Source organism: Hylaeus volcanicus, chromosome 2 (genome assembly GCF_026283585.1).
Source record: "Hylaeus volcanicus isolate JK05 chromosome 2, UHH_iyHylVolc1.0_haploid, whole genome shotgun sequence".
NCBI classification, from domain to species: Eukaryota; Metazoa; Arthropoda; class Insecta; order Hymenoptera; family Colletidae; genus Hylaeus; species Hylaeus volcanicus.
This window is the reverse complement of record NC_071977.1, coordinates 11,485,861-11,510,773: the sequence shown is the minus strand read 5'-3', so window position 1 is coordinate 11,510,773 and position 24,913 is coordinate 11,485,861. Positions and strand designations below refer to the sequence as shown.

General features: G+C 32.1%; 7 protein-coding genes across 12 annotated transcripts; 3 read left to right on the top strand and 4 right to left on the bottom strand.

The window, feature by feature from the left end:
• Positions 1-177: 177 nt before the first annotated feature.
• On the top strand, positions 178-1,374 carry LOC128872513 (trafficking protein particle complex subunit 6b). 2 transcript variants are annotated; one of them, XM_054115294.1, is made up of 3 exons: positions 178-319; positions 408-602; positions 764-1,372. In XM_054115294.1, the coding sequence occupies exons 2-3, from the start codon at positions 477-479 to the stop codon at positions 1,163-1,165; spliced, it is 528 nt and encodes a 175-aa protein (XP_053971269.1). In that variant the 5' UTR covers positions 178-319; positions 408-476; the 3' UTR covers positions 1,166-1,372. The 2 variants fall into 2 exon arrangements, with proteins under 2 accessions (XP_053971269.1, XP_053971270.1); XM_054115295.1 differs by lacking the exon at positions 178-319 and having other exon boundaries at positions 764-1,374.
• A 128-nt stretch (positions 1,375-1,502) lies between these two features.
• On the bottom strand, positions 1,503-3,997 carry LOC128872505 (cystathionine beta-synthase). 3 transcript variants are annotated; one of them, XM_054115280.1, is made up of 8 exons: positions 3,856-3,997; positions 3,731-3,765; positions 3,501-3,616; positions 3,302-3,411; positions 2,893-3,242; positions 2,578-2,828; positions 2,227-2,497; positions 1,503-2,151 (listed from the first exon to the last, which is right to left on the bottom strand). In XM_054115280.1, exons 3-8 carry the CDS (start codon positions 3,581-3,583, stop codon positions 1,708-1,710), a joined length of 1,509 nt encoding a protein of 502 aa, XP_053971255.1. In that variant the 5' UTR covers positions 3,584-3,616; positions 3,731-3,765; positions 3,856-3,997; the 3' UTR covers positions 1,503-1,707. The 3 variants fall into 3 exon arrangements, with proteins under 3 accessions (XP_053971255.1, XP_053971253.1, XP_053971254.1); XM_054115278.1 differs by having other exon boundaries at positions 3,501-3,765; positions 3,856-3,994; XM_054115279.1 differs by lacking the exon at positions 3,731-3,765 and having other exon boundaries at positions 3,856-3,990.
• Positions 3,998-4,126: 129 nt separating this feature from the next.
• LOC128872501 (protein Aster-B-like) lies at positions 4,127-10,854 on the top strand. Of its 2 annotated transcripts, none has more exons than XM_054115271.1 (13): positions 4,127-4,744; positions 4,886-5,180; positions 5,290-5,482; positions 5,611-5,891; positions 7,279-7,431; positions 7,565-7,712; positions 7,855-8,013; positions 8,139-8,260; positions 8,341-8,533; positions 8,602-8,829; positions 8,937-9,090; positions 9,161-9,281; positions 9,355-10,854. In XM_054115271.1, the coding sequence occupies exons 1-13, from the start codon at positions 4,701-4,703 to the stop codon at positions 9,484-9,486; spliced, it is 2,223 nt and encodes a 740-aa protein (XP_053971246.1). In that variant the 5' UTR covers positions 4,127-4,700; the 3' UTR covers positions 9,487-10,854. The 2 variants fall into 2 exon arrangements, with proteins under 2 accessions (XP_053971246.1, XP_053971245.1); XM_054115270.1 differs by having other exon boundaries at positions 7,846-8,013.
• A 208-nt stretch (positions 10,855-11,062) lies between these two features.
• LOC128872515 (ubiquitin-40S ribosomal protein S27a) lies at positions 11,063-11,751 on the bottom strand. Its single transcript, XM_054115297.1, has 3 exons — positions 11,626-11,751; positions 11,336-11,553; positions 11,063-11,263 (listed from the first exon to the last, which is right to left on the bottom strand). Exons 1-3 carry the CDS (start codon positions 11,726-11,728, stop codon positions 11,114-11,116), a joined length of 471 nt encoding a protein of 156 aa, XP_053971272.1. The 5' UTR covers positions 11,729-11,751; the 3' UTR covers positions 11,063-11,113.
• Positions 11,752-11,885: 134 nt separating this feature from the next.
• Positions 11,886-14,448, bottom strand: LOC128872510 (ribosome biogenesis protein NSA2 homolog). 2 transcript variants are annotated; one of them, XM_054115287.1, is made up of 2 exons: positions 14,426-14,448; positions 11,886-12,770 (listed from the first exon to the last, which is right to left on the bottom strand). In XM_054115287.1, the coding sequence occupies exon 2, from the start codon at positions 12,715-12,717 to the stop codon at positions 11,938-11,940; it is 780 nt and encodes a 259-aa protein (XP_053971262.1). In that variant the 5' UTR covers positions 12,718-12,770; positions 14,426-14,448; the 3' UTR covers positions 11,886-11,937. The 2 variants fall into 2 exon arrangements, with proteins under 2 accessions (XP_053971262.1, XP_053971263.1); XM_054115288.1 differs by lacking the exon at positions 14,426-14,448 and adding an exon at positions 13,855-14,410.
• A 435-nt stretch (positions 14,449-14,883) lies between these two features.
• On the top strand, positions 14,884-17,403 carry LOC128872507 (uncharacterized). Its single transcript, XM_054115283.1, has 4 exons — positions 14,884-15,343; positions 15,425-15,539; positions 15,916-16,199; positions 16,473-17,403. The coding sequence occupies exons 1-4, from the start codon at positions 15,203-15,205 to the stop codon at positions 16,800-16,802; spliced, it is 870 nt and encodes a 289-aa protein (XP_053971258.1). The 5' UTR covers positions 14,884-15,202; the 3' UTR covers positions 16,803-17,403.
• Positions 17,404-17,550: 147 nt separating this feature from the next.
• LOC128872502 (uncharacterized) lies at positions 17,551-24,520 on the bottom strand. The gene is made up of 6 exons (XM_054115272.1): positions 23,645-24,520; positions 20,655-23,284; positions 20,023-20,233; positions 19,842-19,951; positions 19,398-19,772; positions 17,551-19,321 (listed from the first exon to the last, which is right to left on the bottom strand). Exons 2-6 carry the CDS (start codon positions 21,789-21,791, stop codon positions 19,175-19,177), a joined length of 1,980 nt encoding a protein of 659 aa, XP_053971247.1. The 5' UTR covers positions 21,792-23,284; positions 23,645-24,520; the 3' UTR covers positions 17,551-19,174.
• Between the last annotated feature and the right edge of the window lie 393 nt (positions 24,521-24,913).

Genomic DNA, 24,913 nt, shown 5'->3' with positions numbered 1-24,913 from the left:
CGCGTAATTTGAATTAGTTATGCGAACATTGAAAATCATTCCTTTCAACATGTTTTTATCTATACCTTTTGATATTTTTTTCTTTCGTTCTTAGGTAATTAAATTTTGTTTCATTTGATGCATTTTAAAATAGCTGCTCTATATATGCATGCACGTGTATGCATATGCACTGTTCCGTTTAGTTCTCCGCAGTGAGACGTGGCGACCCAAGCTTTTCCTTGATAGTGATCATATCACTACACTGAACTACTAACAGTGCAACTACATATAACGTGAAAACGATCCTGCACGTTCAATGTTGTTTTAAAACTGCGACAATGTAGGTTAGAATTGTTATAATACAAATATCAGTTAATGGAATTTAAATAATCATCAAATTAATGGCATATTATCTTTCTTTTAAACAGATTTACAGTAATTTATGTACTAAATTTCTTTACTATAAATTGTGTAAATAGTACACAAGATAAAACAAAATGAGACAACAAATAATTGATACGAAAATCAGTTCTCATACGTCTGGAGAAGCTGATGAATGTCTTTTTGAATATTTGCATACAGAAATGGTTAATTATGCACTCAGCAAAACAGTTAATAAAAAGGTAATAGTAACATAAACAACAATGAACTTCAAATTATTCGATGAATATTATATTAATTTAGAATGGGGTTATATTGTATGATTTTAATAAATATAGTTGTAAACATTTGCTCTTTATGAATATAATACCTATTTCTTATTTATAACATTTAAAATATGAAGGAAAAGGAAGAAGAACTTTGTCGACTAGAATGGATGGGATTCAGTGTTGGATACAGAATCATTGAACGATTGACACGAGAATGGAGTCGATTTAAAGATGAGTTGGATATGATCAAATTTATTTGTACTGATTTTTGGACCAGTCTTTATCATAAACAAATTGATAATTTAAGAACAAACCACCATGGTGTATATGTATTGCAAGACAACTCATTTCGATTATTAGATAAAGTCGGTACCAATAGTAATAAGCAGTATCTTCAAGAAAGTCCACGTTTGTTAGCATTTACTTGTGGACTTTTAAGAGGGAGTTTAGCAAATCTTGGAATTATTAGTACTGTTAATGCTGAAATTTCCACATTACCAAGTTGTAAATTCCATGTACAAGTGCAACAAATGTAACTATTATTTTAATTATCTATTAATTAGTATATATACAATAAAAACTAGAAACAGATTAGTAAACTCTTTTATAAGCAAGAGAAACAGAATAAATGATGCCCTTTGTACCTAATGTATCATTGTATATTATTTAATAATACACAAACATATATATGAGATATAACTTATGGTAATGTTATATGTATAACTATGTGTGATCAGTAACATAGAAAATTGTAAGTTTGTATTTACATATAAATAATTACAGTTGAGTTAAATAAATTTACTACAGTATTCAAATGTTATGAGCAAATTTTATTCATCTCATTTAATTACAAAAAAAAAATTATGCAAGAAGTGATATAAATATTTTATTTAAACTTCATTAATTGTATAATTCAGTATAAAATGCATGTAAATTATTTCTTTTCCATTATCAAAAGTAAAAATAAAGAATATAAAAAAGACCAATTAGTATAATAATCTATGATAACCTTATAACGATATATCTTATGTTTTAAGAAAATTACATCCAGTTCTAGAGTACTTAGTTTAATATGTGACTAGTTATTAGATTCCATTGTACCATTACTTTTAGTAATATGTTTTAAAATATGTGACTGGTTTACAATACCAACAAAAGTATGATCACCTTCATTACTCACAATAACTGAATATAATTCTTTTTCAAGAACGCGCGATAATTGTCCAAGACTTGCTGAAAGCTTAACTTTGACATAATGTTTAATCATAGCTTTTTCTACTAAATCTGTTAGTTTTACTGAGCCAGATAGTAAATTAGACATTAACGTATCCAATATGATGACACCTTGTACATGTTTGTTATCATTACTAACAACTAATTGTTGAGACTTTGTGTTTTCAAAGATATGAACAGCTTCTTGACATGTTTTTGTACTCTCCAACAAAGGTACTTTGTCGAAAGATAAATTTGAAATTGGCATATCCCACCACCATTTGTTTGCCTCAACTTGGCACTTAGATTCCTATAATTTGTTATTACAAAATATAATTATTCGTAGGCTATTATAATAAAATGTATATAAACCTTAAAAACTTACTAAGAATCCCCTAACTTCCATCCAATGGTCAGATACAAATTTAGTCATGTAATTTCGTATTCCGTCGGGTAAAACAAGAACGACTCGTTTCCCTTCAGGTAGATCTTTAGCTACTTGAAGAGCAGCTACAAGAGCAGCACCACTACTACCGCCGCATAGCAAACCCTCCTGACGTATAAGCATTCTAGCAGCATTTAATGATTCACAATCCTCAGTTTTTATCCATCTATCGATTACATTATGATCCAAAACTGTAGGTATAAAATCGTAGCTAAAAATAAATTTCTTGATTATTAAAGATTCAAAGGAAGGCTATATCTTCGTTAAAATAGGGGAAAAAATGTGGGTTACCCAATTCCTTCTACTTCATAAAAATCAGCATCATCTTGTAATTCAGGGGATTGAGCTAAGATACTTCCCTTAGGATCCACAGCAACAATTTTTGTATCAGGTGATAATTCCTTTAGCTTTCGTCCAATACCAGAAATGGTACCACCAGTACCTGCACCTGCTACTAAGTAATCAATTTTTCCATCACATTGATTCCAAATTTCAAGTGCAGTTTGATCGTAATGAGCCAATGGATTTCCAGGATTAGTATACTGAACATATACACAGTATTAGTAGAAAATAAGTAATTATTTGATATTTATGTATATAATATACCTGATCAAGAACAATGCTATTTGGTATTTCTTTTTGTAACTTATGTGCAACATTAATATGTGCTTCTGGACTGTTCCAACTTGCTTCTGTTGGTGTCCTAATTATTTCAGCACCAAGTGCATGAAGTGTGTACACTTTTTCATTAGACATTTTTTCAGGCATGACAATAATGCATCTGTACCCTTTAACAGCAGCAGCCATTGCTAATCCAATTCCGGTGTTACCACTTGTAGGTTCAATAATGGTATATCCTGGTTTCAACAATCCCTGGTCTTCTGCATCTTGAATCATTCTGTATGCAATTCTATCCTTCACAGAGCCACCAGGATTAAAGAATTCACATTTTGCATCTACAAATTAAATTATATGATTATCTTACATTTAAATTATGTACAATTGTAGCACTAACACATTTCACACTTAATTCCATGAGATTTAGGGATAGTGTTTAATTTTACAAGTGGTGTTTGCCCAATGGTTGTTAATATATCAGGCATCACTTTGTTACGATCAGCAACTCTAAAATAAACAATTAAAGTCATAAATAAAATCTGAATAGTAAAAGTAATATTATAGATGAAAATATAATTATATACCGACATACTTACTCTGTTCTTAACGTATGTGGTGAATTTGTTGCATTTGGTTTCCATGTGCACCGACTAGGTCGATTAGGTTGTGCGGATTCCATTACTAATTTTTTGATTTCACTTCAAATAAAGTTCTCAAACGTACAAAAGAAGATGAACAAATTATTTTTGGATCTGACGTAGAGTAACAATATAGAAGTATTTAAATAATAGTGTTTATAATTCTAATGAAAGCAATATGTTATTACCGGTTACATGTAACCTCTGAGACTATTATTAATGACTGTAAGAATTCATATGTTTATTAACGATATAATATAACGAATAGTGATTATTGAAATTGTACGTTGTTGTACGTTGATTTTTTACTTACTTCGATTAATATGTAATTAATTAATATCACACCCAAAATACCGCTTATGGAATGTAAAATGTATCGATATCAATGAATTCGGCAGTGTTCACACTGGTTCATACGAATTCTCATGTGTATATCGCATTGAAAATGTTGAGTTGAAATGCGAAATTCTAATTTTTTCGATATAATATTGTTAAATAAAAAAATCTATGACATATCTTTAATACTTTTACGAACAATTTTGCTTTTTTATATATTCGAAATTATATTATTTGAATAATATATAACAATGAAATATTATAATTATAAAATTTATTTATATACATTCATAAAATAATCTATCCATTTCATATCATATTTTTCAGATACGGATCTATGCATTCAATTTGTTTGATATCAATTTTTTATCAATTTTCATGCGCAGCTGTTAACCGGAACAAAGACTGTACTGATTCAATATGGTGGAACATTTTTGATACGCGCACTGTTTTCTATTTTGTTTTAAAAAGTGTAAAACATTGATAAAAAATTCGTTAAGACAGTGCTAAGTTTATGGTTATATAAGAATATGTTACAATGCTATTTTGCATGTACTGAGACAATTGACGTGTGCTTCATAACAATCTACATTTTTGTGTGAAATGAATTATCTGTACGATGACGATACTTATTTTGCAAAAGTCACACGTATGTTGTCTTTTCAAAATGTAATTACGATAAAATCAAGGCACTGTGTCATTGTTAACTATTAATCAAGCTATACTGTTGTTGTTTGGTAAAATCATCGTGATAATATAATAACATTGTGACAAGTTCACAGATACATTAAACAATATTTATGACAACACTGTATAATTATTATGTTTGAAGTGGAATCTCTTCAAAAATATCCAACGTCAAGCATGTACGTATTTTTACAGTAAATGTGTGTTAAGTCTCATTGTATACAATTTAAATTTCCTTGTATTTTTCTTATCACGTTTTTTAGCATAAAGGCATTGTTTTAACATATTTTCATATTTATTTTGCAATATTATTGTAATAGGAATAAGTCAGTGGAGGATTTGTTGATATCTAGTCGTGAAGTAATGAGTAACATAAACTCAGCTGGATTGGAAAATCAAAATTCAGCGACAAATATGGGAAATGGTGTATCAGATAATATTGAAGATGTACTTACTGGAGTGTGTGGAGAACGATGCAGTCCAGTTTCAAGTCCAAATTTATCTCCACGTCCTAGTCCAAAAGCTCGCAATAAACGAGATCATTCTAAAGTAAACTCAGATTCAGCTCTTAAAGAATCTAACAATGTAAACAAATTGGATGAACATCAAATGAATGTGAGATTTTATATATTTTGTTATTATAATTTGTATTATCTTTTAAATTTTGTGTTATTATTTGCTATCAATTATTATTATTATTATTATTGTTTGGGATTAATAACAGGATGCAGCTAATAAATCATCAGATTCTTCACAAGCTGTAAAAATTTCACATGAAGGAAAGAAAGAAACACGTGGTAGTGAGCGAAAAAAAAAGCCATCTTGGTACAATGTTTTGTATCCAACCTATAAATCTAGATCTGAGGATTTTAAGCGAATATTTAAAGATGTACCAGATGATGAAAGATTAGTTGTTGGTAAGCGACTTTTTAGGTTTCATTGTTCAATGACTCACCTATGCAGTAAAATGTACTTTCAATATTGACAAATAATAGAAATGATTTTGAAAAAATTATATATATATATCACAATGTGTGATTTTTAGATTATTCATGTGCATTGCAACGTGAAATATTAGTTCATGGGAGGCTTTACGTTTCACAAAATTATGTATGCTTTTATGCAAATATCTTCAGTTGGGAAACCTTAGTATCTTTGCGTTGGAAGGATGTTACATCTATTACCAAAGAGAAAACTGCCCTTGTTATTCCTAATGCAATTTCAATATGCACTGCCACTGATAAGTTTTTTTTGACATCATTTGGTGCAAGGGATAAAACATATGTAATGCTATTTCGTGTTTGGCAAAATGCTCTTATTGGTGAGGTATGGCAATTTTATATAAAATATGAACAATTCAACAATTTATTTAAATTATTTTTGTACAGAACTCGTATATTACGGTATATGCTTGTCCATTGTATCGTGATAGATACCATATGTTTGCTAAAATTCCTAATCAACAAATAATTATAATAATCATTACATGTTTAATAAATAGCTTCTCATCTTTCATCTTCAATGCTGCTACTCAGATTTTATAAGGTGTTGCATAATGTATAAAGTGATTACAAGACATAGGTATCCCACTAAAGTGCCTCAGAATCATATGACAAGATGAAGCATGCAAACTCCTCATGACAAAAGAATCATACTGCTTATCATTTTCCGCGTGTAGCGGTACATAGACGAGAAATACACATAAATACACGTTCATGTACACTTTGTCGTTAACAGTAAGTATATCAATATATCTAAAGTTTTTTGTTCAATGAATTTTTTTTTTATTAAATTTAATAATATTTCACGCATCAAATCACGCAGTTTTTGAATTACGTATGATCTAAAATATATTTAGAATGTGATCGTATAAAATATATTCGTTTTCAGTTATAATACAAGTTAAGTTCTATTGGCTTCTTATCGTTTTATATAAAAAAAAAACATGTGAATGCATAAACATATCGCGATACTAATTTTTGAAGTGATCTAATACAGCGATCGGGACAATCTATGACCCGTAAATCAAACAGTGACCTATTGCATCATAACAATTGATCCATCAACAACTTATTGCTATTTCGTTTTAACAAAAGACCATTGCGAGATTTATCCCTTCAACGTTCCTAATTTTATTAATAACTTTACCTTTACTAATACGTTAGAAAATACCACTGATCCATTTTGTTTCTCAGTTTAATAATTATACACAAATATATTACCAATGATTTTTGATTAAATAATTTAATTGCCATGCATCTCTTCCTTCAGCTTTATTGTAATAATTTTAACATAAACATCTTATAGCAAGGACATTGTTCTCACTCTTTACAGTTCTGTAAAAACGAAAAGATTGTAGTTTTGATATGTGGGATGAAATGTACATCGTTCAGATATACTGAAACACTTACTGTTAATAATACTGTTTATATAAACACATATCTATGTATGTTTACATGTGCATGCCTTTTTGTATGTACCACCTGACATGTAAACAGCGCGCGACCAAAGTTAGGCCTCACAAGTCTAATAACCTTTTTCTCGAAAATAAAATCACAGATTGCAAAGTGGTAAAAAACTTTTTCATCTAATGTGTTATGAGGAAATTGCATTTCACGCTATATATACAGTTTAATTACTATACAAGTGTTTATTTGGTCCATAAAATTTTGTTCAGTTTACAGTTCTGAACGTAAGATATTTACTATTTTAGCCAATGAATGCAGCTGAAATGTGGCAACTTGTTCATTCTTGTTATGGAGATGAATTGGGTTTAACATCGGAAGATGAAGATTACGTTCCACCGATATCACCACCCGATGAAGAGAAATTGTCAACAAGATTATCCGTAGAATCATTCTCTGAGGTACCGTAGAATATAACTGCATTAAGATAACAATTAGAAATTATAGAATAATTTAATATTTGAGAATCTACGCGCGATATCTCTTTTTCATCAATTTTCATTTTGTATATCCATTGGCCATTTTAAAATAAAGGTAGAAGGTAGTAATGTGGAAAACTTAGGAAGTGGAACAGAACAAGCAATTGAAGCAAAACCAGAAATTCATCGGCCTCGACCAGTCTCTATTCCTGATGCAACAGATCTAAGCGATACAACAGAAAGTGAGGCTGAAAAGCATGGATGTATGTACTGAATATTTTCTTTTTATTAACATAATTTACACTTATAATTACTTTAACGATCTTTCATTTAACTTAACATTTTCTTTAAGTAAACCTTCATTTCTGTAGCATTGTACAATAAATGTAATTAAAGTCATTTCAGTAAAACCCAGCATTCGAAACAGTATAATATGTACTTCACCTCACGAAGGTCGACAAATCAGCAAGGCTGTACTACCTATACATATTGATCACTTATTCACGTTGTTGTTCACAAATTCAAAGTTCTTCTTAGATTTTCAAACTGCACGCAAAACTACTGGTAAGTTAAATAACATAATAAATGGTAATGGAAAAACAAAACAATTTTTATTAAATAAAATATTCTTTATAATATAGTTATTAAATAAATTTAGAAAATTGTGATATTTGATTTTATTCGTATAGATTTAGTTCAGTCAGCATGGATGTACAATGAACAGACAAGTCAGAAAATTAGGAATTTATCATTTACAATAGCACTGTCTCAAGCTATTGGACCAAGAACCTCTCACATTACGGAAACTCAGGTGACTATTAAGCTAATGACTACTATTTAATTGAACATATTATAGTTTCAATAGTTTAAACTTTTTTTTAATATTTCTAGATAATGTTACCTTGCAGTAGACCGGGTCATTTGTATAGTATTGATATAGAAAGTGTAAATGCTGGAATCCCGTATGCTGATTCATTTAGTGTGTTAATTCACTATTGTATAACCAGTATTTCCGAAAATGAAACAAGTATTACAATCTATGCTCAAATAAAGTACAAAAAGAATGTATGGGGCTTTGTAAAAGGTAAGCATTTAGTATATCGATCTTTTTATTTGTAAGCAATAGTTAATTATTCTTTACAATAAAAATAGGCGTTATTGAGAAAAATTGTTGGGCTGGAATAGAGGAATATTTTACAAGTTTAATAAAAGCATTAACCATAGAATGTGAAGAGAACATCAGTAGTGGGGGATTAAAAAGAAAAACAAGAAGAAGACGTCGTGTTACAACTGGTATCACTCTACAAACTCATTCCTCAGATCATTCGTCTCCCAATTTACAAAATTCTTTGAACTTACCACGCATTAATGATAACACTGGTACGAAGATTACAATACACCATTATATTACGTCACTTTACTACACCATTGCTAGTTATTAATAATCGTAAGTCGAAAATAATAACATGTGTTTTCAAAATATATAGTATCTGGTGTTCGAGGTGATTCTAATATGATAGTTAGTTCAATGCTTTTGATTGCTGTGTTATGTCTGATGGTAATTAACGGCCTACTATATTATAAACTGTGGGGCTTGGAAGAAGCTGCAGCTTATACAATCATGGACTTACATGTGTTAAAGTGAGTATTACGTAATTACTATTTCGTGTAATACGCACTTGCAGAATATTTAAAATTGTTTCATTTCTAGAAATACTCCAAAGACTGACGAAGATTGGATCCATTTACTGCAACAGCAAGAAAGTTTGCATAACGTAGAAATGAGAAAATGGCAAAGAGTACTACATACTGCTGCACAATTACTTAGACAAGTAAGTCATAAATTGTATCCATGATATTGTTATATTGCATAAATTAACTAAAACTTTTCATTGCATATTAAAGACAGAGGAATCTTTAACGGAGTTACAAATGAGTATTCACCCCACTGCTACAGAAAAAATGTTTTCAGTCTTAAAACCAAGTATAAAAAGTTTTAATTCACGTACAGAACAGCGAAGTCATTCAGAAATATAAGTAAAATGCGTAAAATATTTCGATAAAGTAATCATTGTAATACGCAAACTAAAAAATATTATAGTAAATTTTAAGTTTACTTCATAACAGAAATATTATTAATGATCGTTGTCTGTGCATACAATTTATGATTAGGTACAGAAACGCGCTGTGATGCTTATTCTTTAAACTCCAAGTGCGCAACAACACGCATGTAAAATATTTATTACTTATAGAAAATGTAATTTAAATTTACGTTTAAATTTACTGTTATAAATTTATTGTTTCTATTGTTTTGAATATTTACATTATATTATTGTGTACATTCAGCAACAAAACTATAAGATACTTATAACTTTGTCGATTCTCATACAATTATTCAATCTTTTCCTTAAACGTTAATCAGTCTATTATAAGATAAAAGGTACAATAATACTATAAAACAGAAACTACATTTTGGGAAAAACAAATGGAAAGAATTTATTAACTAACCTGTAAAGATTTATTAATAATATATAACGTCACCTTTATATTTGACGCTTTAGTCATTATTTTTACGAATAGTTTTGTGATTAATTCTTTTTTTTTATATTAGTTTTTAGCGCTTCGATAATACTAATTAAAACCTGCTTGCCATAAGTATAGTTATCATATGCTAACATTTCCCAACCGCTTTCTATAATATTAGAAGATTTGAGGATCGTATAGGTATAGTAATACATTTATTTTTTTTTATAATCGAAAAAATTGTTAACCCTTGTGTTAAGAAGCTTAACTACACTTTTGTATTGTTTATATTTTGAATAAATGGATTATCATTTCTGTTTCGAATAAACGAAACTGTACAACGATCTCGTAGAAACTATATTCGAATATTACGTTTATTGCTATTTTTCGATATAAAACAGAAAAAGCAGTCATGCTGTTTAACACCTTTTGCGCGTACCATCTAAATTCAAACGTTTTTTATTGCAGAGGATTAACATTGTGTTACTATATTTTCCTTATTATTACGATCTATTAGCAATTGATTTGTTTATATGATTTTTTATAATGCATTGTATATTCTTAATATTTCCTTTAACCTCAATTTTCATCATAGTTCATCGTGAACTTATTCATATATTGAAATTCTTAGAACTATATAGAATAAGTAAGAAATAATTAAATCACATTGAAAATTCTTTACTAGATATTTCCAATCTTATTAAATGTCTTATAGCTTTGTTGCAGAGTGTATATTTCCTTTTATATGAAGTATTACATTTATTAAATCTTATATTTGTAATGCATACATGCATAATATATGCATGTATACTTGTGTATGTGTATAGGTGATGTATATTAGTATATTGTAAAGGAGAAAAATAAATAATTTTTAAAGCAATACATTTAACAGCAATCTTCGATCTTTTTAAATTCGAAATGTACGATTGTAATTTCCTTGTAACAACTCCTACTATTTTGTCCAACTTAAATGTAATTTTTGTTTAATTGCTCTTCATGTTCCGAAATAGGCTACTAGAAATAAATGTTTTTAACCGTAGCAATCAGTCATGTTTGGGAAGAGGATACTAGTATAGAATAACAAATAAAATCTTTGTATTTATAAAACTTGTTTAATTAAGTGAAGATACATATTTTTAACTCATTTATCTTCCGGCTTATTAAATACAAGCGTGTAACCGCATTTGCCACAGTAATGACGATCTTCCATTGCAGCCATGAAAACTCCCGCACCGCATTGTTCCGTAGGACATTCTCTCCTTAGTCGGTGAATTTTTCCATTTTCATCCACCTATGTAATAAAATAACAGTTTTATACGATAATTTTTAAATTTGGAACTCATGGACATAATGATTTTTATACCTTGTAAAATTTGAGCACAGCAAGCTTAACCTTCTTCTTCTTATGTTTAATTTTCTTAGGAGTTGAATAATTCTTCTTCTTGCGTTTCTTAGCTCCACCACGGAGACGCAAGACTAAATGCAAAGTAGACTCTTTCTGAATGTTATAATCTGATAGAGTTCTACCATCCTCCAGTTGTTTACCAGCAAAAATCAATCTTTGCTGGTCCGGTGGAATGCCTGTAATGAGTATTTTTTTTTTTTTTTTTTTTTTAATAAACATTCATAATAAAATATATTTTATATTGTTACCTTCTTTATCTTGAATTTTAGCTTTAACATTTTCGATGGTGTCCGACGCCTCGACCTCTAGGGTGATGGTCTTCCCAGTAAGTGTTTTTACAAAAATCTGCATGTTGAAGTCAATGGCATAGGCAACTGCAAAAATAAATTAAACAGGAAAATTAACTAGTTTTATACAAACTAAAATCTGGATTACAACAAAAAATCTGTTAATCTACATAATTCACGCTTCTTTACACTAAGATGTTTAAGGAAATAATCAAATGAAATATTTGTTCAAATGTAATTTTTATTATAAACGTTTAGTACAATATTGACAATTTATACAAGTAATACAGCATTAATACAGCCATCATTTTCAGGATTATTCGTAACTTGAGCATATTTTCCCCAAACTACTTTTCCAGACTGTGTTACTAAACCTAATTCTGAAATATTTACTTCAATTATTGTTCCTTTAGTAATAACCCCTAAACTTGTATACATGGAGGAGGATGGATTTTTCTTTACTCCAATAATTGGTATGCAGAATGTAGCTTTTAATTCTGGATGAGTTACATGTGCCTTCTTGAAACGTAATGCCATTGGCCTGATGAATCTTTCAAACTTCGGCGGCTTCCTTGTAAAGTTTTCACCAACAAAAGTCACTTTTGTGACCATTCTTTTCCATGATTTACGTTTGGTTTTTCCGCTTCTCACTATTTTAAAGACTTCAGATTCTGACTGTGCTTTAACTTTAGGTATTGGAACATCCCATTTACCAACTTTTTCTTTGCGTTTTTGTTTTATCATATTTGATAATACTTTTGCATCTTTTTTAATATCACGATCTAACAAATATACTGGCAATGCTCCATCTGGAACATCATTCGACTTTTGTTTCATTTTCTTTTCCATGTGAGATTTAATTTTCTTTTTCATCTGTATTTTCTCATTGCGTCGTTCCTTATTAAATATTTTTGCTTTTATGCCGCGTAAAGTACGAGCACGTTCTGCGCGTTTATGAGGCTCACGAGCTTCCCTTTTTCTTTTTCTTTCTTCATAGTCTAATCGTCGCCCGTACAGCTTACGATGCCTTTCAATATATTCGTTCTGCGGCATTGTGAATTTTGGTTTTTACTCGTAAAATAAATTATTTCTTCAATGTATAGATTCTGAAAATAAGAAAGTTTTAAAATTTGAACTACAAAAATTAACCAGTTTGTATTTCATTCACTGTAAACTTACCTTATAGAAATTACATAATTTATTTCTAAATCTTAAGTTATAATTAAATTTTATATATATCACAGCCTTGCTTCAGAAGTGACACAAATAAAAATATTTTCTAATTTATAATATATTACTAAAACAAGCAAAGTGAACTCTATCTTCAAGGTAAACAGGATACCACATTAAAAAAAAAATTTAATTATATCCGAAGTTAAAATGTTGAATGGACAGCACTAGTTAAAGAATAATACAACTTTTGGATTTTTTAATTTTTAGTTGTGCCAATTTTTGAACAATGCTGTCACAGAATAAAACATAGTTGTATAAATTCAGATGAAGTAACTATATTTAAATATAGCTGTTTAATCGAATTGTTCTGGTCTTCATTTATTATTTCTATGTACTGAACAGTACACTTGAAATTTCTACTTTGATTAATCTAACTATTATCTTTAAATGAAAGTATGACAATTTAAAGACATAAAATAGATCAAAATGAAATCTTGTTTTAAATAGAAAGCAATGAATAGAAATTAATGTTTATAGGAAAAAGGGATAAAATATAATTTTCATACTAATAAAGATATTATTTTTAAGTTCAATATATCAATAATAATTAGTGATTATTGAAATAACACAAAACATTGCACAATGTGGTACAGTACTAATCAGCAGATTTAACATCTGCTCTTTTATAAATAATATCTTTTGTAATTAACATCTTTTGTAAATAAAGTTTTATCACTAGAGTAGTGCGTTTTATTCTGTTCTGTCTAATAACGGAAACCTATGGTAATTCAAATTTTAAAGGTGCCTCCAGCAAGAAAATTTTCTTCTTATCTATTTTATACCTCCTTGAAATCCTAAAGATTTTATTCGACTCATCTTTCTTTAAAGTTAATACGAATGAAAATCTAAGTAATAATTTCAAGTGTCACTGAATGTACTTCATGAATAAAAATTAAATTACTACATCCATTAAACAGCATATAGTATGAGATGTTTCAAAGTATTAGATGTACCTACCTATGTGTCTTCCTACTTATATCTTTTTATTTTTTTTTATATTCAAACATTACACTTCTGTATTAATTAATATGTATCCAATAACAAAATATTTATCAACTTTGATACTCGTAAATTTCATGTAATCGAACATAAACGAAAACCTTTATTTACATATATTTCAGCATTGAGATATAAGCAAACGGTTATCAAGTGACGAACAATTACTAATGCGTTACATTTGCGTTAAGTATGGTAACACTATGATACTATTATGTGTTAAAAAATGCATAGTAAAAGAACGAGACTTCTCGTAAATTAAACGAATGACATTAAAAATACTTAAATAAGAATAAACACCCTTCTACTCGTTAATGTGATTCTTTTAAAAAATAATATACAAAATTGGATTAAATATAACGTGCCATGCGTTCAGTCTTATTCTGTTCCATAAACAGTGAAACAGAACGACTATGTACGGAACGAAATTCGTAAACGCATTTGCGAAAATTGTAGAATATAAATGAGTAAACAGTACGTCAAAATACACGTTAAATTGAAATAATTTTCAGAAATCTTCAATTTAACCTACCTTCAACTACGCCTCTTTCATGTGAAAAGAAATTAGAAGCTTCGGTTATGTACAAAGATACTGGAAACTCGATAAATGCGAAACACCATCTAGTGTTAGAAAGCTTAAACTATCTGCCATAGAAATAGATATCATAGATGGTAAAGAGTATGTAAAAAATGAGCATAATTTTGAATTTATTTATATTTGAAAATCCACGATTGGTATCAGAAAATAATTGATTTGAAACAAAATATTAGCTTAAATACTGTAATAATCTAAAATAGATCTTTCTCAGTATTGTTACAATTATGTTGTTTCTTTAGAATAAATATAATTCATATCGTATTGCAAATCAATGGAAAATTAACATATCTTCAGTACTTTTATATTTGTACGGTGAGAATTATGAAACTAATTGTGCACTGTAGATTATAGTTTACTTACAGAATTTTCAGTCTTGTGAACTGTTCAAGAATTATGCTAATACTCAATTCGAGCAAATGCTTATAATAGCTCATTGCCTAAGTTGACACAATTTTAAACATTAGAAAACAACATTTTATTTGAAATTTGATCAAAGTATTAGAACACTTGTAATTTTAAGGCAACATTGGTCTGTTCTCATAGACAACGAACAGACGAACGCGTCGACCAATGCAATGCGTTGCCACCATAATTAAATCGATATTTACTCGATTATACGGCGAGCTATCAACCTTCTCAAGTAAAGTTTCTTCGTCTAACGAATTATTTTGACACATTGAACATCATCTGCGAAAAACGTAACGCTTTGAAATGAGAGAAGAAAAGGAAATTATTACGTTACTGCTGTTACTTTTTACAAATGTTGCACAAAGTGATACCTTTCATACCCCTGTAAATCGAGAGGATCCTTGTATAAATTTGTGTGAGAAAACACCACTATCTTTCGCGAATGTACGTGTTTTAAACAGTACTATTTTTTAGCTGCACATTATAGTTAAGTGATTATTAATAATGTTGCATTTTTAATTACAGAGTAAATACGTTAAATCGTGTTGTCAACGAGGATGTAGATTCTTTAATCTCGTGGACTTGCATAATGGGTTAGAACCAAACAGTTTGAATGGAACTAGAGATGCCTGTGAAGCTTGTGCGTAAAACTTATAATAGTGTTTGTTACAATTATTAAGTTAATATTGTTTAAATAACTAGAGTCTTAGATTAACTATTAGATCACATAAAGTAGAATGTCAATTATTTGAACTAATGAGAAACCAATTTGTTTGGATAATCTATTTCCATTATATACACATAAACAATTTTATTAGTACAAGCTAACAATTTGCATAGGGCTCGTGATGCTACAAACATATATTTCCTTTTGTGTAATGATAATCAACATTCTACTAAAATTTACTCTTTAATATCATTGCTTGATATTAGATAGGAGGTAGAATTATATTATATAAAGTCACATTTATTTTAATGCATTTGAGTAAAGCTAATATTACTTTATTTTGTTATAGCATGCGCAGAGGCATATACATTGCCACAAGGTCGCTACGCATGTAGTACAGGTTGCGATTTTATGGCCAAGCAGCGTGTTTCAGATCTGTTATTGCTCTTTTCTGTTGCTATCTATATAGAGGAAGGAGTAGATTCTAACATACTTTTAATGTCACCTGATATACCTGACAATGATATCTTAAGTGATCCAGGTTTACGAAAGGAGCTTCTTCCACGATGGTGGGACTCGAATGGGTTCAAATTGCCACAGACATACATCAAAACTGTACCATTAGATGCCGGGGTAAGTCTTAATTGTAAATATTTTAAATGATGATGAAAATAAATAAAATCAATACCACGTTTTAAAATTGAAATGTTAACATAAATGTACATTATCGAGAAAGTACAAAATTTATATGTATGATATAATATAATTTTTTGTAAAGTATAGTTTTTTTCCTTATAATTTTCAAATACTTAATACATGTAAGATTAGTTTATTAAAAAACTTATCATTCCATCCAGTACATAGTAAAAAATAATATAATTTGATATTAATGCAATCAACACATAGACTATGGATTATGGTGTACCATCAGACTATTCTGGAGAAAGTGACCAATCAGCTTCAATACCTGGATCTGATTGGTTTCAATGCGCTTCAAGACATATTGGAGTACCGCACTGGCTTCTTGTCTGTGCTCTTTCAGCAGCAACACTGTCTGCATTTTGGTTATGCGCTTTCGCGGATAAACCTAAGGATGCTAATAAAGTACTGCTTATTGAAAAGTCTGATATTTCTTCTACAGTTACATTAAATGTACCAGAATTACCATTGCATAAACAACCTCCTCCTAAATATTCTGAGAGCATTGATGTAACAGAAGTTAATATGAAAGTTTAGCTAGGTACTCTAATGACATAACTTTTGAGTGACTCTGGAAACTATGTAAATTTAAGTATTTTATTAGTTTTGAATAGATTATGTTTAAATTATGTATAGTAGTGCTTTATGAATATTGAAATTATTACGAAAAAATTGCACTTTCTGTTTTCATTGAAATTGTTGATAGTTTAAAAATAAGCTTCTAAGATGTATGTAGAGATAAAGATTTAATTAATGTTTCGAGTTGTACAAGGACTAAAATCAAAATAAATTATAAAATAGGTTACAAAATATTTTCTGGGAAAAATGTATGGTAACATATATGCTGGGATTATTTTATACAAAACAATACTGTTTTTTATAACAGGAAATAACAGTTATTATTATTACACTTTTTTTTAATGAAGATTGTGACAAAAATCATCGAAGTAATATTAGCAAAGTGATTTAAAAAAAATGCACAGATGTAAGACTGCATATTATGTACTTTGTTAGCAATTTAACGAGAATCAAAAGCTTTTATATTTATAACAATGTATTATTTTTCTAAACATGATTTAGAAATAGTAAATGAAAGTATTCTAACTTTAAATACTGCACATTCATTTAAATACTCATATGTTGTGTATATTTTTCAGTATACTAAACTTGCATCCACTGTGATTTATACACATTTAAAACGATTTATTTTTAATTGCTTTAATGTTAGTTATAGATTATATTTTTTTTAAACAGATATCATTTTACGCACGGAAATTATGATCTCTTTACTTTTTTTTTTAAACCACATGTTTAGTTGATACAAATATTTTGTGGTGTTCTTCATATTTAATGTTAAAAAATAAATAAAAATAAACACTTTAAAACGATTAATATTAGAAAGATGGTTTATATTTACAATAGTTATTGACTTAGTTTGTCTTACGTGAAAATATTAATCATTGTTTAAAATTTTCCTTCCATTTCCATGTTACATGCAGAGAAAAATGAAATACTTTAATATGCAAGTACATATAGTACAATGTAAGGATGAGAATAGATCTAAAATATTATGTACACTATTTTACTTCAGTGGAATTTTGGTATGTGGTATGGTACATGACATAGTAAATGCATAATGAATATTACTATAAATATTGAAGTACAATTTAAGACTTTTCGATACTCTAGCTATATTATACTGAAACGTATAAACTTGATATTTTCTCTCAACATATAAATTGATGTGTAATTATATAATTAGAGTAAGACATTGCTTATAAGTATTAACAAAAGTAGTAATGTCTTTACCTTTGTACTAGTATTAAATGTTCAATTGTTCACGATTTAATGAGATTTAAAATAATGAATCGATTGATTAATTATATAATTACCAAGATTACAAATGGTTTCAAATGAAATTACTTTTACGTTATCGTAATGTTATTATTTCGTAGGTTTACGGAATATGGTCAAATAGGTTTTAAATTGGAATAAGTATGAATTGACAGATGAATATAAGTGTTATGAATACAATGTTGTAAGAATATATAAGCTATTGTTACAGATCATCTAATAAAAGTGTCGTCTGTATTTCTAAAGGAATCAAATTATATAAGCAAAGTTTACTTATTGGTTATGTTATAGAAATTGATTTAAAAATTAAATATAATAAAATTTCTCTTTGTAAAGAGTTGTTAAAAATATTCAAAATATGATTCTTGTATGTTATGAAAGTAATAATGGGATTTTTTAATTGAAGGGGGAGTATATTGTAAATACTGATATATTTAATGCATAAGAAAGTATATTTCAAACCAAAGTATCATGTTCCTTACATAGGATATTGACAAGTGTACTGTATTATTAATAAATATTTGTTATCTTGCTGTGTATTGTAAAAAATAAAAAAAAAAATGATACAAAGATGTACAAATACTATTTACCGTTTTCCTCATATTCGAATTATTTTATTTAAATAGAACAATTTTTAGAATTTTTATCACGGGACATGAAGTTAATGTCAACATTTAACAAGTGAGAAAATTAGCACCTTCTGGAAATATTGGTTACAGTTATTAAACAAAAAGTATATTCTACTGCATCGATACAGGAACTTACACTAATGGTAAGCCGTATAAACTATCCAATACAAAAGTACTTTGATAGAAAACAAACAACATGTTTCAGTTTTTAATTATCCTTTTCTTATTTGTCAGTATTTTTAAATTTTGTTATGCTAAGAATGATTTTTTCAATTCAAGATAACTGCGATATGTACAATATGAAAAACTATCTCGAATCAAAAAAATATTCACAATCCTTAAATATAAAAAGAATTTGTCTGTACAATACAATGAGTGCTTAACCTTCTTTAAATATTATCCTAACTTCTTAAATAATTAAACCATTTACAGCCAATAAAGTTTTGGATCATCTCTTCGCACTTGAAGCTTTAGTACATGCCTATATATTTTTAATGCTGGACCTAAAAGCAGATCCAGTCCACTCAAAACATCAGACCGTTTCATCAACAGTAAAGAATGACCATCGATTTCCTGAAACATAGAAAGTTAATAAAAATATTGACATAAATAAAGGAATTTCAAATAAAACAGAAGAAATTGTAAGCACCTGTAGTCTGAACACTTCGGCTTCCTTTGGAAAAAGTCTTGCAAAATACTGATACACTTGTTCAGATGTCCAATCCGAAGCATCAGGTATGTTTGGATCAATTCCATCTCTCGGACTATCATCCTCCATTTGATCAGAGGATGCTCTGGCAGGAGAAACTTGAGGACTTAAGACTGGAGGTAAAACAGGTGGATTCGATGGTGTGTCAGGTCTGCTTGTAACCAAACTAATATTCTGATTTATATTTGTTTTATACTGCTTTTGGGTGCAGTCATTACATTGCCACTTTGAATTGGATTTAGGAATTATTATTCGTGGAGTATGGCAGTAATAATGATAAGCTTCATCGCAAGTGAAACACGTCGCGAGTTGACCCTGTTAAATGTGAATAAATTATAATATGGTAACATAAATATAACAATGTATTTGTTCAATATAACTTACAGCATCTGAAGTTTCACAACATATCGTACAACTCTTGCAACGTTCACATTGCCAATTACTTCCTGCCTTTTGGATCATTTCTTCTGGACTATAAATACAGCTTGGATGTGCTATAAATGAAATTTATATTTAAACATGTTAATTTGAATAATTCATCATATTTTCCTATTAAGATACATACCTCGTACAGTACAATCGCGGCAAGCAACCAAGCTTTCTTGCTTTTCTTTGGCACAAAGACTACATTGTCTACAAGGTCCATCTTTGACAGTTGGTTTGGAAGTATCTTGAGACTCTTGAGACAAAGAAGACTTATTTTGAGAACCCGGCTGTCTTCCACGCTTTCGTTTTACAAGATTATTGTCAGAAGGATCAAACACTTTTTTTGCTCTCTGAAACATGCATGTTTTTGGTTCATTTCGCTAATTGTATATATAAATCTAGTGAAAGTATTCGATACGGTAAATAATGTTTGTCATATGTATAACTGGAGAATTTGGCAAATATGACCAGCATCAAATGTTGAAGGACCCTGATATTTATTTGTGAATTACAGTAAGATTATAATACTGGTACATACACAAATACAATTGAAAATTCTTGGAGACGTGCCAAGGAAAATATAAGTACTCATGGCAGAGAAGCAGATTTTTTACAAGATAATATATTTAAGTACATATTTTAAAGTATCGTTTTCTTAACTTTAAGAAATTTAAAAAAAAATAACAATTTAATTTGTGATTATAGAAAAATGTTATTCTTTAATACCGGCCATATTCGTTAGATTAACTCGATGATCATTGAAATAAATACCTTTCTCCGAGCGCTACGAAATCCACCAACATTGGCATTAGATGGAGTAGGCGAAGGATTAGTGGAACTCCTTCCCGCATCTTCATCTTCTCGTTCCTCGCTAAGGTGTCCGGACTCTTCCCTCTTTTCTTTTTGCGAATTTGTCTCTTCTTTATTGTCTTTACGATAATCCTCAAATTTGATCTCTATGTCCATAGGATCATCTGTTCGAACGAGTAAGCGCTGTTTACGCTCAGCTTTCGATGACCTTTTGAGGTTATGAGATTGATTATCCGTATTCTTGGCTTCATCTTTCACATCCTCGACGGAAGTCTGCGACGGTTCCTGGGAATCCTGTTCCTTTATGGAATCGTGTTCCACCGACGATTCGGTGTTGTCGTTCCTTCCGACGACTATTTCGAAACATTCCTCTTTTCTAATTTGAGGTTCGAGTTTCGGGCTTGCTTGACGCGAGGACCTCGGCGTGTTCGATCTAGAGTCCGTAATCGTCAAGTTTTCGGTTTCGTCGAAATCGTACAGTCCATCCGTCGTCGAGGAAACAGTTTGCAATTCTTTCCGCCGCGCGTTTCCATTCTCGAGGGTAAATGATTCACGATGCGTTGGTTCGGCGGTGGTTGTCATGTCAGACGTCGCCACCAGCGAGTAATTGCCGTTAGACAAACGCGTCAAATTACCACTAGCCACTTCTTTTCCAAGAAAATCTTCCACCATGCGTCTAGAAGTAGGATTCGAAACACCATCGAGCAGCTGCTCGACCAACCTGTAAGCCGGTACACCTTGATCGAGGTAATCCGGCTCCTCGACAACGAGCTCGGCCACGGCACCCGCCACCATCCCGGAATTCAATTTTTCCTTCACGAAACCCTCCGGCCGATTTTTGTAAAGCTGCAATCGCGACCATTTCGAGGCATTTCTATAACTGGTGTTACCTTTGTAATCAACCTGTATCACCTTTTCCGCTTCGATCAACCGATGCAGATCGGCGATAGTGTCTCGTGCGTCTACAGAAAACTTCCGTAGCAGGTAATTGCAGATACGGTCGGCATCGGGTCGCGCTTTACGTCGACGCAGCTGATCTATCGCTTCCAGGATTTGCTCCTCGTGGAGTATTTGCGTTTCTACTCGGTGTTGCTGCATTATTACGCGTCGATAAAACGTTTTGCGCTGGAACGCGATGCCTCGCGATATATGTCCCCGTAACGTTCGATAGCAACGTTAAATTCGCAGAAACGGTTTCCACTGTGCTTCCTGCACGTTTTTATTGTATACGTACCACGTGATGTCATAACTGACCCGGCAAATTTCTATATTTTCCCGTATTTATCTGCTTCTGGTCATACATCGCTTAATCTTCAGAATTTCGTTAAATCGTTCGTGCAACCGCGAATCTTATCGTGTAAAGCGTATTTCAATCTATTATATTACGTCACATGAGTACCGAAAGCTCTTGATTGCATTTAAAACGACGCGCAGATTCAAAAAGTCGATCATTTTCACCGGTAGAACCTGCTCCTATAGACCCATTTTTGTATCGAGCGCAGAATCGTGCTTACAGGTAAACAAATTTAAATAATGCGTTACAATAAAAGCGTGTACCGCACCGTTGACTCGTTCCTAATACGACGAATGTGTATCGTCGTCGAAAAGTGGCAACACAATCCGGAGAAACTCGTCAACGTGATGCAATATTATCGATTGCACGGATCGACGAAGTCAATAATGTGCAAAATCTATGGCGCAGTCGGAACGCGCGAAATGTCTGCTTCAACGTTTCGGAGTCAATCACCGAGCCGCAAAGCGATTAAACGCGGCTCGCAAGCGAGCCCACGAATGATCACTTTCTATTGTTCGTTCGCTACCGGGAGAGAATTTCGAATCGCGTACCGCAGCTGCGCCGATCCATTGTTGGACTGAAGCCGAGAGGTGCACGGTGCAACGACGACGACGACGACGACGACGACGACGACGACGACGTTGAGAGGCAATCTGACACAGTCAGGTCGTCCGCCGCTGCTGGATCGAACATCGAACTGCAGCGCGACGCATTTCACACCCTTTGCACGCACTTTCGACGTCGTGATACTTTTTCAGCCCGCGTACGTAACTTCCTTCCGGTAATCGTCTGGCACGATTCAAAATTCGAATAAATCGTTATCGAAATATCGGCGAACCGAACAAAGAGTACCGTGTTCACACTGGCCGCGTACCGTTCGTTCCTTGTCTTTTGTTTCGCTCGTGAAAATGCACCGATCCATGCACCCATAAATAATGCCTGTTTCACGGGGACGAAACGGGATAACCGGGGAATATAATTGCACTACATACGCGCCAAGTGACCATCGAACGTCTATGCCACGCGCCAATCGTCGAATGACGGATACCTCTCCTCTCTCGCCGATCTCTCTTGCCGTACGCAGACAAGTTTTCCACAGTGTTGGATCTCTCTGTTAAGCGCGCTTCGCGACAGGCCACTTCGATACACGCGACCGAACGACGATTCCACGAGTCCACCAGTCCTTGCGAATGTGCATGCCACACGTACGTGTCGCGCTTACGTGAAAATGTATGTGTCCAGGGCTGGCTTTGCGTGTAAACGAACGATACACGGTACTAGGGCGTCTTTAGGGGTGCTTTAATAAGAAAAAAGGAAAAATTTGTTTAATTAATCGAGCAAACACATTTATCGGATTTAAAGTTACCTTTTTCTATATCAACTAATCAGACAAACATCGAGAAAAACATTGACAAGTTATCTAGTTGAAAAGGAGCGAAGTTTGAAAAAAGATTGCGCTCATGCTTGACAGCCGCCTACACAATATTATTACGTAATGAAATGTTTTATCTTGTTGGGTACATATTACTTTAAGATTACAAACTCTGATTCGACTCGTTTTTAGTTTGCAACGTGAGTTAAAAGGAGGCGCCTAAATTGGAGTTACATCGGGCGCTGGTAACTCTAGCGCCGGTCCTATATACGTGCGTATACGTACCACGCGGGATATATCGCCGCCGGTTGCGTTCCCCGTATACGTCCGCGTACGCGTTGACACTGTGCACAGACTGCTCGCGAAATGCTTTCTGGGTCTATCGGCTACCGTGCGCGACGGACACATACAACGGCTCCACGAATGTCGATAAGCTTCGATGATTGTGTCGCACAATAGCCACCGCAGCACATCGCGACACGCGAGACGCGGTCTTCTCCTGAGCCTTGCCTCGGCGCGCGCCAACCTCTTCTTCTTACACTTTCGGTTCGCAATTCAGCCGAAAATTCTCGCCGACACGCAACTTGGAAAACTTTAACGCGCGTTTAACCGCTGTTGTTTATCGAACGAACAAAACTCTCTTTCCAATTTCCGATGTCCTTCCAACGTTTTCACGCGTATATATCGTCGTACTCCAATGTAGCGCAACGCGCGAGACGCGCTCTTTTTCTAGAGGCGGCCTCTCGTGCGCGCCGCGCCAGCTCTCTTTGTAGTACAGAACGCCCAAAAAGATCGAACTCCGATGAAACTGTGACGCACTTCACCTCACTGCCATTGTCAGTTCCGACAATTCACGAAAAATCGTTTGCATTGCTGGCGAACGTTCCTCGCAGCCGCTTGTACGAGTTACTTGGACAAAACCGAAGAGCGCCAAGCCGGGTGCGGCTACACGCGAGTGTGGACGGACCGCCGCTGGAGTACGGAACACGCGGAGCGCAGTTTTTGCGGGGACGGGTCCGTCCAGGCACGGCGATACCATTGTTAGCGCCCTGCAAAGAACCGGCTTCTGCGCACCTCTTCCAACGACTTAACCGTTCTCTACTTATAATAGTTTTACTCGATTTCTACGAATGGTAACCATAAGAATATATTCTCATATCGTTTTTCTGCTTGACCAGGTTGAACGGCAAAAACAAAATATCTCTCGTAGAGTATTGATTCTTCTTTTGCGTAAAAGAAATGGGAATTTTTTTCTCTATCGTTAATATTTGATTACATATTCTGAATGTTTATTTTTTAAAGACTATAGGCTTCAACGTTTGAGCGCCGATTTAACCTTCATGCACGCGGAGTAAAATGCGTGTTTTATAAATTCAAATTAAAAAAAACGGAGTGATCGAAATTTGCTGGTGATTTACATGCGATACGTTACTGTTTGCGTGATTTTAAAAACGACCGTGATGTATCGGCCATTCCCGAGCGCTGCTGTTCTCGTTCCCGGCTGAATAGCTCCCTTTTGAGCCTGTTTTCAGATAGACGGATCTGACGCAACAG